This window comes from Panthera tigris, chromosome D1 (assembly GCF_018350195.1).
Source record: "Panthera tigris isolate Pti1 chromosome D1, P.tigris_Pti1_mat1.1, whole genome shotgun sequence".
NCBI lineage: Eukaryota > Metazoa > Chordata > Mammalia > Carnivora > Felidae > Panthera > Panthera tigris.
In genome coordinates this window covers 108,735,984-108,751,791 of record NC_056669.1, presented here as the reverse complement: position 1 = coordinate 108,751,791, position 15,808 = coordinate 108,735,984, and the positions used below count along the sequence as shown (strand labels likewise).

General features: G+C 44.1%; 1 protein-coding gene across 9 annotated transcripts; it reads left to right on the top strand.

Moving 5' to 3' along the window:
• The first annotated feature begins 1,875 nt into the window (after positions 1-1,875).
• RBM4B (RNA binding motif protein 4B) lies at positions 1,876-12,482 on the top strand. 9 transcript variants are annotated; one of them, XR_006208275.1, is made up of 5 exons: positions 1,881-2,074; positions 2,758-3,181; positions 8,263-8,939; positions 11,360-11,410; positions 12,365-12,482. XR_006208275.1 is itself a non-coding variant. In XM_042958270.1 (4 exons), the coding sequence occupies exons 2-3, from the start codon at positions 2,770-2,772 to the stop codon at positions 8,928-8,930; spliced, it is 1,080 nt and encodes a 359-aa protein (XP_042814204.1). In that variant the 5' UTR covers positions 1,881-2,074; positions 2,758-2,769; the 3' UTR covers positions 8,931-8,939; positions 12,365-12,482. The 9 variants fall into 9 exon arrangements, 4 of the variants coding, with proteins under 4 accessions (XP_042814205.1, XP_042814204.1, XP_042814201.1 ...); XR_006208274.1 differs by having other exon boundaries at positions 11,360-11,440; XR_006208276.1 differs by lacking the exons at positions 11,360-11,410; positions 12,365-12,482 and adding exons at positions 10,545-10,706; positions 11,441-12,043.
• The last annotated feature ends 3,326 nt before the right edge of the window (positions 12,483-15,808 follow it).

Sequence of the window (15,808 nt, the reverse complement as noted above, 5' to 3'; positions counted from 1 at the left end):
TCCTGTCTCTATGCCTTTTTGAAAATTTCCACAACAAAACATTTCTTAACATGGAAAAAGCATATGCGCACTAAAAAGACATGTCTCGCAAAAACACAAAATAATACACATTAAACTCCTTAGAATCGTTGCCTGTGAGGGAAGGGGAACTGAGATAAAACAGAATAAATAAGAGTAGGGAAATAGATGGGGGGGGGGGAAGGGAGATGGAACAATATAAAAACGCAGGGAAGAAAAGGATGGTGAATGAAATGAAATCTTTAGAAGGGTGAAACGTGTTAAAAAGACATTAGTTTTGGTGACCTCAGAAAATTTGGGGAAATTGGAAAGGTGGACAGAACCCAAAACACAGCACTCAAAGGTGGGCAATAGCAGGTTCAGACTCTATATTTGAAAATAAATCTGGCCTGGAACACAGAGAAAGAAGCCAAGATAGAAAACATTAATAGTGAAGATGAGTGAAAGCGATTTCACAAATGGATGAGGAGGTCCCCATACACGTTTTAAAAGTCTGAGTGTTGGGGCACCTAGGGGGCTCAGTTGGTTGAATTTCTGATTCTTGGTTTTGTCTCAGGTCATGATCTCAGGTTTGTGGGTTCAGGCTCTGCACTGACAGTGCAGAGCCTGCTTGGGATTCTCTCCCCCCTCTGCCCCTCCCTCGAGCATGTGTTTTCTCTCTAAATAAACAAGCATTAAAAAAAAAAAAAAAAAAAAGAGTGTAGAGAGAAACTGGAAATTACCAAGAGGAGGAGGGAAGGAGAGAAGTAGCAGTAGGAGAAATCATGAGTTGTATTAAATTTGTAAGGACAGTGCCTCTTCTGACATGGTGTGGGAAACAAAAAAAGAATTCCGTGAAAGAAACTTATCAAAGTAGCTGGGGAGGAGGAGAGCACCCTGGGGAATTTGTGCCTGATGGTATCAGAGAAGCTTCTTTGGAGCCACCACAATGAACAATGGTGATTGACAACCTCACTGGCATGCTCCACTCAGAGATAAACTGGGTCCATCAATCTCTATAAACGTCTATTCTTTGTTCAAGGATGACAGTGAGTAATCCACTTAAATAGCTTCTCTTTTGCCACCAGGAGGTGCCCTTGGACTACAGCTGAATTTTGAATGCTAGAAAGTGCTGAGGAGTCACAGTTGCCTAGACCTCCAGCAGCTTGGTGTGGACTTGGAGACCCTTTCTCACCCCTTCCCTCCGTTCAAACAAGGAATTTCTCTGGGCCCCTGCACCAAGTATTCTTTTGGTGTGTTCACCACGGACCAGGGACCGTGAAGGACACACATCAGAGTTAATACCCTACCTAGAGAAAGAAAACCAGCCGACATATGTATGAGCAAACAAAATGTTACTGATAAATGTAGCCTGGATAACAATGCCTCATAGAGCTATCCCAGCTCTGCCATCTTTCGTTCTCTTTCCTCACCAGTGGATAACATGTTTGCAGTGAAAAAAACTAAGTTATATTGTTATATCTAAAGCTCTACAAAAATTGACTACGTCTGCTTGAAACGCTTAAAATGCTTCCTTGTTTCTAAAATGTTATCCCAAGCTACCAAAGAGGTTGGCCAGCCCGGTAAGAAACCCCAGGTTAGAGGACCCAGCGAGATAACCCTTTGTCATCAGCTACCCGCCCCCACCCCCCAATAGCACGACCCATTGTGATGATTAGCGACATCCGAGGCTTCCGATTACACCAAGGCAATGGTTGCGTCCGGAGCCCTTCTGACGCTTGAGCTCCGACCCTCCCCCAACCCCGCTTCCAAGGTACTGATTGGCTAGCCGGGGCTGGGGGCGGACTGACTTCCGCTCCGCAGCGACGTCACCAGTTGGCCCCGCCCTCGTGTCAGGGCGGCTGGGAGCCTAGCCCGAGGCAGCCATTTGTATGCGGCTGCGGGATTGGCCGCCCGGCTCCCGCGAGGGGGAGGGGAAGGAGGCAGAGCGCACTCGCGCGTGCGTGAGCTGGCGCGCGAGAAAGGGCCCGGTCGCGCCGAGGCTCGAGCGGCCGTCGCCATTTTGTAGGGTTCTCTCTGACGCTGGAGCCGCCGCCACCGCCGCCGCCACCCGGAGGTGCGAGTGGGTCTTGTGGGTTTGTGGGGAGCCCGGGGGTGGGCCGGGCTGGGCCTCTGGCGAACGGGGCTTGAACAAGGTTTGGGTTTCTCTGGCTGCGGGAGGTCCGGGGAAGACAACGGGAGGAGGCGGGGCCGGGTCTCCGGAGGGGGCGGGGCAGGGGTCGGGTTGAGTCTAGTCTTTGTTGGGGCGAAAGAACTGGAGGTTGGGTCGCTGGGGGAGTACGAGATTGGGGCCAAGGAAGCCTCTTTATTCTTAGAGTATCTTTGAAGGTATTACCGCCCGGAGGAGACGTGCACAGATTTCCCTCCAAAACCTCGTTACCGGGGTCACTCAAGATAACATGCCTCTTGTCCCTTTCTTGAGCTCTTTCCTGCCCTCCCCAAACAGTATTTTAAGACATAAAGCAGCCAACCCTGTTATTTAAATGCTCCTCGTTTCACGGAGATGATAGGCTATGCCACGCATGCTGACCCCCGACCTCCTGTTTGTGTGTCACATCTCACACTACCCCTTAAGTACAAACCTTTCCCCTCTACTGAAAAAATAATGAACGTTTATGTGAACGTTTATATGAATCTTGAAGGTGCCGAGAACTTCTTTGGAGGGCTAAACCAAATGCAATGCACTGGAATTCCCCACTCCACCCCTAACTTTTGGAAATCTTGTTCCTTCCCTCCCAGGCTCTTGTCAGGATGGTGAAGCTGTTCATCGGAAATCTGCCCCGGGAGGCCACAGAGCAGGAGATCCGCTCACTCTTCGAGCAGTATGGGAAGGTGCTGGAATGTGACATCATTAAGAACTACGGCTTTGTGCACATAGAGGACAAGACGGCGGCCGAGGATGCCATACGCAACCTGCACCACTACAAGCTGCATGGGGTGAACATCAATGTGGAAGCCAGCAAGAATAAGAGCAAAGCCTCCACCAAGTTGCATGTGGGCAACATCAGTCCCACTTGTACCAACCAAGAGCTTCGCGCCAAGTTTGAGGAGTATGGTCCAGTCATCGAATGTGACATCGTGAAAGATTATGCCTTCGTGCACATGGAGCGGGCAGAGGATGCAGTGGAGGCCATCAGGGGCCTTGACAACACAGAGTTTCAAGGTGAACTGCTCTGGGATCTGGGTGGCAGAACTGAGTAGTGGGGTCTAGGTCAAGACAGAGATAAGAATGCAGGACCACGTGGCTGGCAGGGTGGTGTCTTCAATTCTATTTTGGCCGATATAATAGATTGCATGTTTACCACTCTTAGGTACGGTTTACTCTTGGGAGAAGCAAACACTTCCCCTTTTCAGATGTATTTGCCAAGATGTTCCTCCGCAGCTGTATAGAATCACAGACTGTGGGTTACTTTATCCCACAGTCTTCATTTATCTGAGTTCTGCTGGAAGTTTACTCTGCCTGGGCAAATGAGCACCTCATGTGAGAAGGGAGGATAAAAGTCTGTGGATTACCTGCTTCTTTTGTTATATTCAGGAAGCCTTATCTTCCTGATAGGAGTTTAAATGCCTAGGATTTTGTACTCTTTACTGCCTTGGGTGATAGGTTGTTGTAGGAAAGAGGAACAGAGACATCTAGAGAGATCCCTGTTAAAAATCTAGATGGTAAACCTGGATTTGGGGGAGTATCTTTTGAGTGCTCAAATATATTCGGTCTGTGAACTATACAAGCAGGGCCAAAAACCATGCCATTGGACTATTCTCTTCGGCCTACTATTATTTAATGGAAAAATAGAGGAAATTTTAAAAAATACTAGGTTGAATGAGGTGATGGTCTTGCTTCTGAGAGGTTCCAGTAAGGGTGTTGTAGAGTGTATTGTGTAATTTTTTTTTTAAGTCTATTTATTCATTTTGAGAGAGAGTGAGCAAGTGTGGGTGGGGGAGGGGCAGAGAGAGGATCCCAAGCAGGCTCTGCAGGGTCAGCCAGATGTGGGGCTTGAACCCCCGAACCATGAGATCATGACCTGAACCGAAATCAAGAGCTGGGCACTTAACCAACCGAGCCACTCGGGCGCCCCTAATTTTACCAGTTGTAAAGGTACATCTGTTCTTCTTAATACCTTGAGGTTGTCTGAAGACTCTGCAGCTGTGCTAATGTAGCCACTAGGCACATGTGGCTATTAAATAAATTTAAAAATTCATTTTCTCAGTTGTACCGCACACATTTGAAGCACTCAGAAGTCACATGAGGCTGGCTAGTGGTGACTGAACTAGTGTAAATACAGAACATTTCTGTCATCATAGAAAGTTTTGTTGGAGAGTGCCGTTCCACAAGAAGTTTTCTGTTGACAGTATCATCTTGGGCCACACATTTACAGCCACTTTCCAGGTTCATAAATTAACACCATTTTTTCTGAGTGCCGCTAAAATTTGTTGAGAAGTATTTAAGTGTCCTCTGCTAAACCTAGAAAACAGTGAGAAAAGAAATGGGAGACAAGGAAAAGTTGACCGGAAAAGGGTAAGAAAGTTTGCGGATAGTGTAGATTGCGAGTAGTGTGCATCACATCGCTCTGGCCTCAGCCACTGGTGCCCTGGCCTTTAGGTCACCTCTGTGGTACAGGGTGAAAGTCACAGATAACTTGCTACCGTTAACTAGTTGTGTGACTTTGGCCAAGTGTTTTAACCTCTCTGTGCTTCGTTTTCCCCACTTACAAAATAGAATTAATGATCCCTGCAGTACCTCCCTCACAGGATGGTAGTGAGGCTAGGATGAGGTAATAGATGTGAAAATGTTTTCACAGTAAAGCACTATAGGATGAAAGGGGAGTGTCGTCTGCTACAATGAGTGTGTTTCCATTATGGTTAGAAACTGATTTATAATTTGATAGTTACGCTTTACTCATTTACCTATTTTATTTGTTTTTTTTTATTATTTTGGAAAGCTGTTGCCCTTTAGACAGCTTTAAAAATATTCTTAATTATTTTCACTTGAGACAAGAACGTGACTGGACAGTGTTTGGAAAAAATGGGGGGGGGGGGTTCTCTCTTGACAGGTAGCAACATGTAAAGAATGCAGTTAAAGCCGGGTACAAACTCTGCAAAGATATCCTAGTAGTGTAATACTCCACGTCCTTACCTTTTTAATACACGATTGAGTAAAAAGATGAGGGCAAAAGTATGCGTACAGAAGTCAGTTAATTGGGGGGCGCTGGCTTGGGAAGAGCGTGTGTTTTAATAAACCAGGTTTAATTACTCTAGGAAGTGGGTGTTTGAGTAATGGTGATCCATGAATTGTTTAAAACGTCATTATTGGAAAAGAAAAATCCTTTATTTGGTTTTCATGTTCTTAGCCTGGCTTCTCTGGAGAAAGGACTCCACTCCGAGTTATATATATAGACATTTTTATAACCAGCTCTTTTTTTTTTTTTTTCCCAGATGACAAGAGAAAGTTTAGCATTGGATAATATGTTAAGGGTTTTAAAGAAAATATAATCTACATACCAATTTGTCACATTTTTTGATAAAGCCTTTTTTTAGTCAACTGCTAATGAAGGTGGCCTCTTAAAAGAGGGCCATTTTGAACATCTTTTGAACCTTTATATGTTAATAGCTGCCAATTTAGGCTTCTGCGTTCAGGACTTAAGAAAGGAAACAGCGGAACCTCAGTTACCTGGGTCTTTCAGGACCTGTTTCCTCTCCACGTGTAGCAGTGAACGGGAATTGGGAATGATGAAGCAGCTGAATTGGGAATGATGCATGAGTTCGGGTGTCTTGTTCCCCTCCTCCCCCAACATGTAAACAAGCACTAAGCTGGAGTACCGTTGTGGGTCAGCTACACACCCAGCCTTCTCTGGGTCCAGGCACGGGATAGGAGCTCAGTGTTTAGGACCCCAAGTGGCCCATCTCTCAGGATTTTAATAATCTTTTCTGTTCCAGTTTTCAGAAGAAAACACCTCTATTAGGTCGGTTTTCTGGGAAACGTTGGCAGCATATTTCAGTGACTTTTGGAGGTCTCAGAAAATCTTTTAAGTTTTTGGCTTCTCCAAGTGTAGTAAAGTGGTAGACTTTAATCTTTCGACATTCTTTGCCTTGGTTCCTTAAAGTAATAGAGAAGCACAGTATTTTTCAACTATAAGGACTTTAGGGGACTTAAAACCCTAGTTTTACAACCTTTGGAACATTGTGGAAAAAACAACTATCACTTCTATTCAGATCTTTCAATGCTGGTTAAAAAAATATTTTACCTGAATCCTTTTCACAGCTACTACAGAGGTAGATTTTGCCATAGATGTTTATAAATTTATGAGTTCTACTCAATAAAACAGGAATGAAGACTGGGTGTAGTAATAGAAACATCAAGCAAAAATTACTGAGTTTTGTTTCTCAAGAAAAAAATTCTTTTAATGTGCTTTTAGGTCTCTCAATTGGCTACTTTTTAGATTGGCATGGTTACTCCAACTTCAGAATTGGAGCAGTTTGTGTCTGTCACACAGGTTCATGTCACCATGCATGTTTGGAAACCAAGTACCTTGTGTCTTCCAGTCTAAGTCATAGGGAACTGTATATAAATTGGAGCAAAAAAGAATCCGTATTTCTGTTCTAAACATAGTTAGCCCAGGGTCCTTACTAACGTCTCAGAATTAGAATGGGAGTATTTAAATCTCTGAAAGCAATGGGTGGCTAAATGCTGCTTTCGGAGAATGATTGCCATTTGGCATCTGTTGACTCTCAGTGGTGATGGTGGATGCTGCATCTCTGCCGGCAGCTAGAAGAAGAACCTGAGCACTTTTGTTTGTGCTAAAGAAAAGGTTTTAACTTGGAGGCGGCAAGTACTAGAAACTGGGGTGGTATGAATCTTAGACACTGGGCGGAACTGAGTTTGACTAAAGTGATGTTACTGCACTAACCCACTCCCCTCTCAGGGTCAGTGCATGGCACTGTTCTGGCTGCCGTCCTGAATCGGGCTGTTTCCAACAGGATGGTGGAGCACGAGGCCTCCTATCCGCATAGCTGCATCCAGAACAAGGTCTGTTAAAGAGAGAGCAACTTGCTGATTGTGGAGGGGGGATTTGTTCCGAGCAGCCTTTAAGAGTGACGCGAAGCCCCTGTTCTCTGCCTCCAGTGGCTGCCTTTTGGCCACGATTTGAGAAGTAACTGACTTTATCTCCAAAGTCTTAGGCAGTTTGGCACTAAATACTGCCAAGAATAATCCTTTCCTCAAACTGCTTTTAAAGACCTTGGATGCTTTCATCAGTAAGGGTCCCTGGGCATGGTGGTACATAAGCCCTGGGCAAAGATTGTTTCTTCTCTTAGCTGTTCCTGGTGCTGGTCATTTCCTGGAGGAATGGATGTTGCTTGTTTATATGGGTGCCCAGAGAGACCTTTAGGTAAATGCTGCATTTTTCTAAGAAGTAGATAATCCCCTGTGAAGATCGTAAGCTACGCTGCAGGATGAAATGCTGGTCATTCCATTACATGGGAACACATTGTCCCGAAGAAACCAGAACTGTTTCAGTATCTTTCTAATTTTTGCTGTTGAGAGACCTTGGTCAAGTTTTCTTTTTCACAGTAGGCATGGATTCACCCTTGCTGAAAAATGTGGGGTGGGGTTGAAATCTGGAGGGCCTTATAACTCCTAGAGGTACTGGAGGTGAAGCAGATGATGAGCCAGGTATGATTTGTGTACCCAACATAGCCTTCTGGTGACATCTGCAGAAATGGCTGGACGAAACAAGATGGACAGAAGATCGCTGTGGTTTTTAAGCTACAGTTAAATGCTCAGGCCTTGTATTGCCCTGAGTAAATCAGTGAGAGGTTGGTAAGATGCTTTTCAAATGTGGCATAACTGAGGTGTTGTTGGCTATCTGATTTGGAAGAAATGGCAGGTCTTGAATCGTTACAGTTATAATCAATCTTAGCAGTGAAAAGTGCTGAACTGAAAAGTTTCTCAGTTTCTGTCTTGGGGGGAGAGGGGGAAGGAAGGGAACGTTGTGGACACAGAAGTAGGAGGGAATCTGGTCAACCTGGTGTAAGTAGAAAGTATTGACTGATCGCAGAGAACTCAAAGTTCCTAGCTGTCCTCTATATTGAAAAGTAACTTCATCTTTTGGAGGGAATTGCTGAAATAGGGTTGCAGGAGTGTGTGTATGTATGTGTGTCTCAGACCAACTAGTTTACTTTCGTTTTGGGGAGGATTAAAGAATGTCATTGAGTTATAATAAGTCTTCTTGCATCTATTTTCTCAAGGCAAAAGAATGCACGTGCAGTTGTCCACCAGCCGGCTTCGGACTGCCCCTGGGATGGGAGACCAGAGCGGCTGCTATCGGTGTGGGAAAGAGGGGCACTGGTCAAAAGAGTGTCCAGTAGATCGTACGGGCCGTGTGGCGGACTTTACCGAGCAGTATAATGAACAGTATGGAGCAGTGCGCACGCCTTACACCATGGGCTACGGGGAATCCATGTATTACAACGACGCATATGGAGCACTCGACTACTATAAGCGTTATCGGGTCCGCTCTTACGAGGCAGTGGCAGCGGCGGCGGCAGCTTCTGCGTACAACTACGCGGAGCAGACCATGTCCCATCTGCCTCAAGTCCAGAGCACAGCTGTGACCGGTCACCTCAACTCCACTTCTGTCGATCCCTACGACAGACACCTGTTGCCGAACTCAGGTGCTGCCGCCACTTCGGCTGCTATGGCTGCTGCCGCCGCCAACAGTTCCTCCTATTATGGAAGGGACCGGAGCCCCCTGCGTCGTGCTGCAGCTGTGCTCCCCACAGTTGGAGAGGGCTACGGTTATGGGCCAGAGAGTGAGCTGTCTCAGGCTTCAGCAGCTGCACGGAATTCTCTGTATGACATGGCCCGGTATGAGCGAGAGCAGTATGTGGACCGAGCGCGGTACTCAGCCTTTTAAAAACTGGAGGTGAGAGTGGGGTGGGTGTGGTTAAGAGACTCTATTTTGTTTCCTTGAAAGAGACCTGTGCTGCATGGAGGAGGCTAAAGCCACCTGTTTGTTTGCTGTCAGGACGGTCTCCAAGTGGTATAAATTACATAGTAGTAGTTTTCAATATTTCTCTAGCTTAGGCCAGAGGTTCATTTGGCCTCTTGAGGTTTTTTAGTGTACGACTCCAACCAACTTTTTCCTTCTGAGAGAACAACAAACTCAGTTAGTGCGAATATTATTTAATCAAGCGTAAGCAATCTGGGTTACAGAATGTAGTTAAGAGAACATTTGTTGAGTCCCCTCTTTGTACATTATATTATTGAGTCTACACAATAAGCCTTTAAGATGTTTTCTCTTTTACAGAGCAGGGAACAAAGGCTCAGAGAGGTTAAGTACTTTGAGGTCATCTGACAATTGAGAGGTAGAGTTCAAACTCAGGCCTTGCTGACTCCAAAATGACTCTCTTTCCACCATGAAAGTCACTGTGGTCTAAGCTGAAGAGCACGGGTTCAGGAGTTACGAATGAATGTCACGGTGAGAATTTTAACTACAACTTTAGACTTCTCACTTGCCAACAAAACTACTACTTAGGTCATTAGCCTTTATCAGAGGAAGCTCTTCTAATATCCTAGAGCTATAAGCCAAATAAAGATCTATAAACTTCAGGTGTTTATTAGTTCTAAGACCCTTGAAAGCAAAATGTTTTGATGCCACTGTCCCATGGAGTCCTTTCCTTATTGGTAATCCAGAGCATCTTCTTCTGCGTGGGCACTTTAAGCCCCGTTTCTGCAGAGTCTGTGTTACTATCGTGTAGAACCCCAACACTTCTCATTTCTTCTAGCAGTTTTTGGTTTGTGTTCAAGAGGAACCTATAAGGAACTAGGAGAATAGGTAATTTTCTAACGGGTATAAAATCCCACTGGTGGTGCCCCTACTTCAGACAAGGTATGCCAAAGATGTTGGAATGTCAAGAATAATCGGCAGTAATATCTAGAGCTTGATAAATCTCTTCATCTGAGTGGAAGTGGCATCACGACAACTTCTGTTCTCATGGTTTTCCTTGTGCTTTGAAATCAAGCATCACTTGAATTGGAAGCCTACCCGAGAGGTCAAATGGAGTTACCGCTGAGTTTCCAGGGTTCCTAACTTATCCTGTTGGTAAATATATGTGTAGAAGGAAATAAAGCAATAGGAATTTGCCCTTTTATGTAGTGAGAAGCAAATGATGGTTTGAACCTGTGATGAATTATACCCTGTGTGACCATGACACGACTGGGATCTCCTGAGACCACTGTGTAGTGGTGTATCTTCATGTGCGTGTAGGTAATCTTATACTTTGTGTAGCTTGCCTTAATTTTTACTTTTAATGCAGCAGGATCTGCCATGAAGCAGGAGATTTCTCTAAAGGTGGTATCATCTACCAGATGACTTCTGTTTTTCTCATATGTGTTTCAAAGTTAAATTAGTGTACTATGGTCTTAAAAGGGTATCGTTAAGGTATTTTAAAGTGAATTTTGACTGCAAGCAGTGGTTGTTCAACTAACCTCTTTTTAGTGATGACTTTTAAAGAAACTTACCTTCCAGGTGTGAACCTCAAATGGACTGAATAACCCTGAGTTGGTTGCAGTCCCAGGAGCCTGATGTTAATGAGGCTGCCAGGATGAAATACTCCAGAACTGTTGGGGATCTGAATTTGGGTCTCACCCTAGCAGAACTGATTCAAGAACGTCACAACTTTTGAAGTCGGTTGGTACAGATCAAGACCAAGATTTGGCCCTTTGTCTGTAATAAGTAGAGGAACTTGGTGTGAGTTAACTTCTTTTCTCCCCCAGCCATTGGTGTCTGGAGTTCCCATCATCAATGGGAGAATTAGGGAATTTTAGGATTTCTTCCTTTGATTTGGTAAGGGAGATGTGATCAATTAGGGGAACTCCTGGAATTATGGCTCTAAATGTGTGACAGTATGACATGTAGGTATGTTGGAGGGTGAATGAACCATTCCTTGATATGCTTTGTGATTGCTGTTTATGAAGCTTGTTTACTTATGAAAGAGTAAAACGAAACAAATTTAGAGTAGTACAGTTGGCCATATTTGAGATCTTGGCATCTTCTGCTTTTTTCTGGACCTAAAAATTAAATTACGGTTTTGGATAATATCCACGTATGCCCTTTGTTGCAGTGACAGTAGCCTTGTATCACAGAGGTTGTCTTGCCTAAAAGATGGTAAGAGAGTGGAAAAGATGTATTTTATCACCAACACAGCAGTCTGCCAGATAGATTGCTTCTAATTCTATGTATATAACTAGAAGTAGAGTCCTTGGTAATTACATGGGATGTAAGTTTGATCCAGTCTGACTTGGTTTTGTTTTGTTCTTTGTTCTTTTCCCCCTGGAATACAGGACGGGACCAGGGCCCTTGTGCTCGGAGCCAAGCTGCTCTCCAGGCATTGTGTAAGCCTCTTGTGTTGTGCTCTCTTTCAGGTAGGATAATTGCGGACTGAACCCTCGGGCTGCGGTCATATATGAGAACTTGCTCCGCGCGGTCCCCTTTGCCGGGATGTTTCCATTGCTTCATGTTTCAGTAAACAAAGGAGTTTGTGACCAACTATGTTTTCTTTCTTAATTTAATTCTTCTAAGTTGACTTTTCTTTCCTCCTGATACTAGTCTCTGTAGCCTTTCACTCTATTCCTTATATTCTCAGCCTCTGAGCAGCCCTAGGTAAGGATTATGCTGGCATCCCCTTTTTCCTGTACAGTGGAACCCCTCTTATCTTGCTTTCCTTAGGAGTTGAACCCTTCTCCCTGTCTACCTGCAACATCTCCTTTCCCTTTAAAATGACCATGTAGTGGCAAGCGACCTTTTACTCTTCTCTGTTAGCTCTGGACTCTAACATTGAAGCTAATCTTCTGAAACTGCTAGGACCATTGGGGTTTTGGGGGAGGGGGGTTGTTTTGTTTGTTTTGTTTTTTTATGTCTGACCTGTGATCGTGGTACAGCATTAGCTGAAATTTAGCCTTGTTTTATTCCACTCCTCCCACTTTTTTTTTTTAATATTTTGACAAATAAACGTTTCTAACACTTAAGTACCTTTTTGTGTTATTTACTGTTGTGTTATATACTGTTATTTACTACCAGTTATTTACTACTGTTATTTACTGCCAGTATCTTCTAACTCTTGTATCTTCTGGTTCTTTCTTAGTTGTGCTCAAACTACAAAATTCAAATGAGTAATTCCCTGAAATTTAGATGTAGAAAGAGGGGTTTGGTGCGGTCTAGGTAATATGGCCTCAGTCAGTAATGGGTGAAGAAAAGTTAGCCAGCATCTTGAGACATTGACAAGTATGCTACTGCATATGGTCGGGTTCCTTCTGTCTAAATAATGAGTTGCTCTTTTCACTTTACAGGTTAGCAAACTCAGATTAGAATGCCTTACCAGGAAAAAATAAGCCAGAATATCTCCAACGACATCAGGTTGACTCTATTTGACTTCATCTGTTCAATTAAATTCACTTAAAACTACTCAAGTCTCACTTCCTATGGTATTAATATTCTGCTAGGATTAGACTTTGCCTAAAGTGAATAATAGTTATGAGACCAAAAAGGGAGAACATGTCATATTTTGAGCAGAAAAGCAAGTAGGGTATTAATGATCAGAAGGGACAACATCCTGCAATTAAACATGTCTATAATTTTTTAAAAGATTTATGGATGTTGCTTAGGTCCCTAGAAAAGCAAGGTTAGTGATGGATTCAATGCTACTTAAGCTTTATTTATTGCAACCTAGATGGAAATGCTGGTGTGTAAATTCTGACTACCTGTGAATTTTAGAGCAAAATTTCCCGATTTTTTAGGGGTAGGATACAACAGTCTGGAGATACTAACCTGTCCGTGCACCACTGCAACCAAGTGGTAAAAGTACACGAGGCCTGTGTTAGCTTCAACATTCCCTAAGGAGGCAGGGCTATCCGTTTTACATTTTTTTTTTTAAATCTTTTTTTCAACGTTTTTTATTTATTTTTGGGACAGAGAGAGACAGAGCATGAACGGGGGAGGGGCAGAGAGAGAGGGAGACGCAGAATCGGAAACAGGCTCCAGGCTCCGAGCCATCAGCCCAGACAGAGCCCGACGCGGGGCTCGAACTCACGGACCGCGAGATCGTGACCTGGCTGAAGTCGGACGCTTAACCGACTGCGCCACCCAGGCGCCCCCCGTTTTACATTTTTAAAAAAGGCAGAGATACTGGGATTCCTTGTCATTCATGTACAAGGTACCAGGCCGAACAAAGATAAGTATGTACAGGTTTTGTTGAGCTCATCAAAATGTCAGGTCTTCCCTGTGTGCTTTGGGTGTGTGGGAACTTTTAATGTAACAGTTTAACATACCTTGATTTCTATCTCCCTGACAGATCAAACAAAAAACCCAAAACCCAGCATTGGCAAAAGTTCTACACCAACTCTGTCCAATAAAATCTTGGCAGTGTTGGAAGTGTTCTACATCTGTGCTATTCTCAATTTATAGCCATTAGCTACATGTGGCTGTTAAGTACTTGAATGTGACTAGTGAAGCTGAGAAACCAGTTTTTTTATTTTATAATTAGCCACGGTGGCTAGTGGCTGCTACTGGACAGCACGGTTTCGATGATAAAATAAGTTATGTAAGGAGGGGGAAACGCCTTGCACAATCATACAAAATATTTTTCCTTTAAAAAGTCCTTTCACTGCACCAGAATAACATACTGGGAAAGGGGTTGGTTTCCAGCCAATGTGAGGACATTTCATAGGAACAAATGTATTTCTAAATCTGTTATTACCATGAGAAATTGCATGTTGTGGACACAAAATCCCTTTTATCCAAAGACCAAATTTCTCTTTATAGACCATTTCAGAGTCCCACGAAACCTCTCACAATAAAAGCACCTGAATTCATTGATCAGTGATTTGAATTTCCTACTATGAGCCAGGATTTAGGTGATGAAGGAGGGGAGGCCTATGTGGTTCCTAGCAGAGAAACAAACGTTAATTACATCTTTTGTAAGCACAATGGAGGGTGGAGTACAGGACGCTCTGAAAACACAACAGTGACGGGGATCGGGGGATTGGGCGGTGGACTGGCAGTTGCTAGTCCAAGTGAGGAAGCAGCTCATGTGAAGGCCCCTGATCAGGAAGAGTGTGACCCACACTAGGAACCAAAAAGGGAGCTCTGTGGCAGAAGAAAGTGCAGCAGGAATCTAAAGAGGGAAGTTCTAGGCACAGTTCATTAGAGCCTTACAGGCTATCTTAGGAATTTCACCTTTATCCTAAAAGACTGGGAGCCATTAGAGGGTTTTAAGTTTGGGGGTAACAGGATCAGATTCACTCTTCTTAAAACAATCACTCTTGGGGGCGCCTGGGTGGCTCAATCAGTTGAGTGACCCTTGATTGCGGCTCAGGTCATGATCTCACGGTTTGTGAGTTCAAGCACTGCATCAGGCTCTACACTGGCAGTGTGGAACCTGCTTGGGATTCTCCCTCTCTCTGCCCCTCTCCTTGTACGCTCTCTTGCTTGCTCGCTCTCAAAAATAAACATTAAAAAACAAAATCACAATTACTCTGTATAGGAACAGAAGTAAATTATTATATGTGAAATTTATGTGACATAACAGCAGCAGTCTGTCCCCTGATCATGAAGCCAAAAAGGGTGACATTTTGTCTTAAAGGGGGAAAACATACCTTGTAAACAGAAAAAGGACCGTTCATAAGGACATGTGATTCAAGGGGCAAAGGGGTAGGGTTTAAATCCCTGAGGTTAATCAACCCATAAATAACAGAATGAGCTATGCCTCTCCCACCCTAACATTTGGTGAGCACCTGTTGTTGGCCAGAACCTAAGGGCTTTGCACAAGGAACCACTGAGGGGCAGGAGAGATGAGATTAAGTCTCAGCTGAAAGGATGGCACAATGAAAATGGTAATTGCTGTGAGGAATGTAAAAGTATTGTGTGAACTCAGAGAAGGGCAATTATTTATGCAATCCTACCAAAACTATGGCTTAATTTGTGCCTTAAGACCTCTCTCCTTTGAAACAAACACACTTACCAATTTACAGACAGTGAAAATGGAGGGACGATGGAAGGCCAAGGGGCTATCCTTGGCCCAGTTTGGGGGTGGAGGATAAGAATGAAGAATATCCCCAGATCTTCCATCACCATGAATTTCTTCCTGAGCAGTCTATTTGATGTGGGGTTCTGGGAATCCATCCAAGCAACACCCAGCCATAGTAGCAGCACTGTAAGGCACTTCAAGTACAAAGCAAAATCAATCCTAGCCTGATTTAAATATTACTGCCCAGAAAAGCATCCAGATTCCCCGAGGTGGTGTCTGAGAACTCCCTGGCTTCTACTGCAACACCTTCCCTGGGATGGTAGGGGAGACAGAGACTCGTTACAGTGTCTACTTGGTGAGAAAATTCCTACTGTAGCTCCAAGGCCTCGCTCTACCCTTTAGGCCTGTGGCAGCAGACAATTCGGCACAAAAAGATACCAAGCTCTCAGCACTCAATGAACTGCACAGAGATTGTCTGAAGGCAAAAAAAGGTTGGCTGGCTTCAAGGCAGCCCAGAAAAGGGAAGCAACTTGCCCAAGATTGGCTTCATGGCTTGTCAGGATTTGGCTCACAAATCTGGTCCTCAAAGAGTCTCTTGCCCTAGATTTTGGAGGAGGAAAAGAGAGATAAAAATACATTCCTACGAAAAGCTGTCAGCTTGTCAGAATAATTCCTCTCAGGGCTTTCTTAAGATCTTGGCTATGTTCTGCTAAGGAGACCTGAAGTACCAGAAATGACAGATCAGCCCTAGGAACCCACAGGGGAAGAG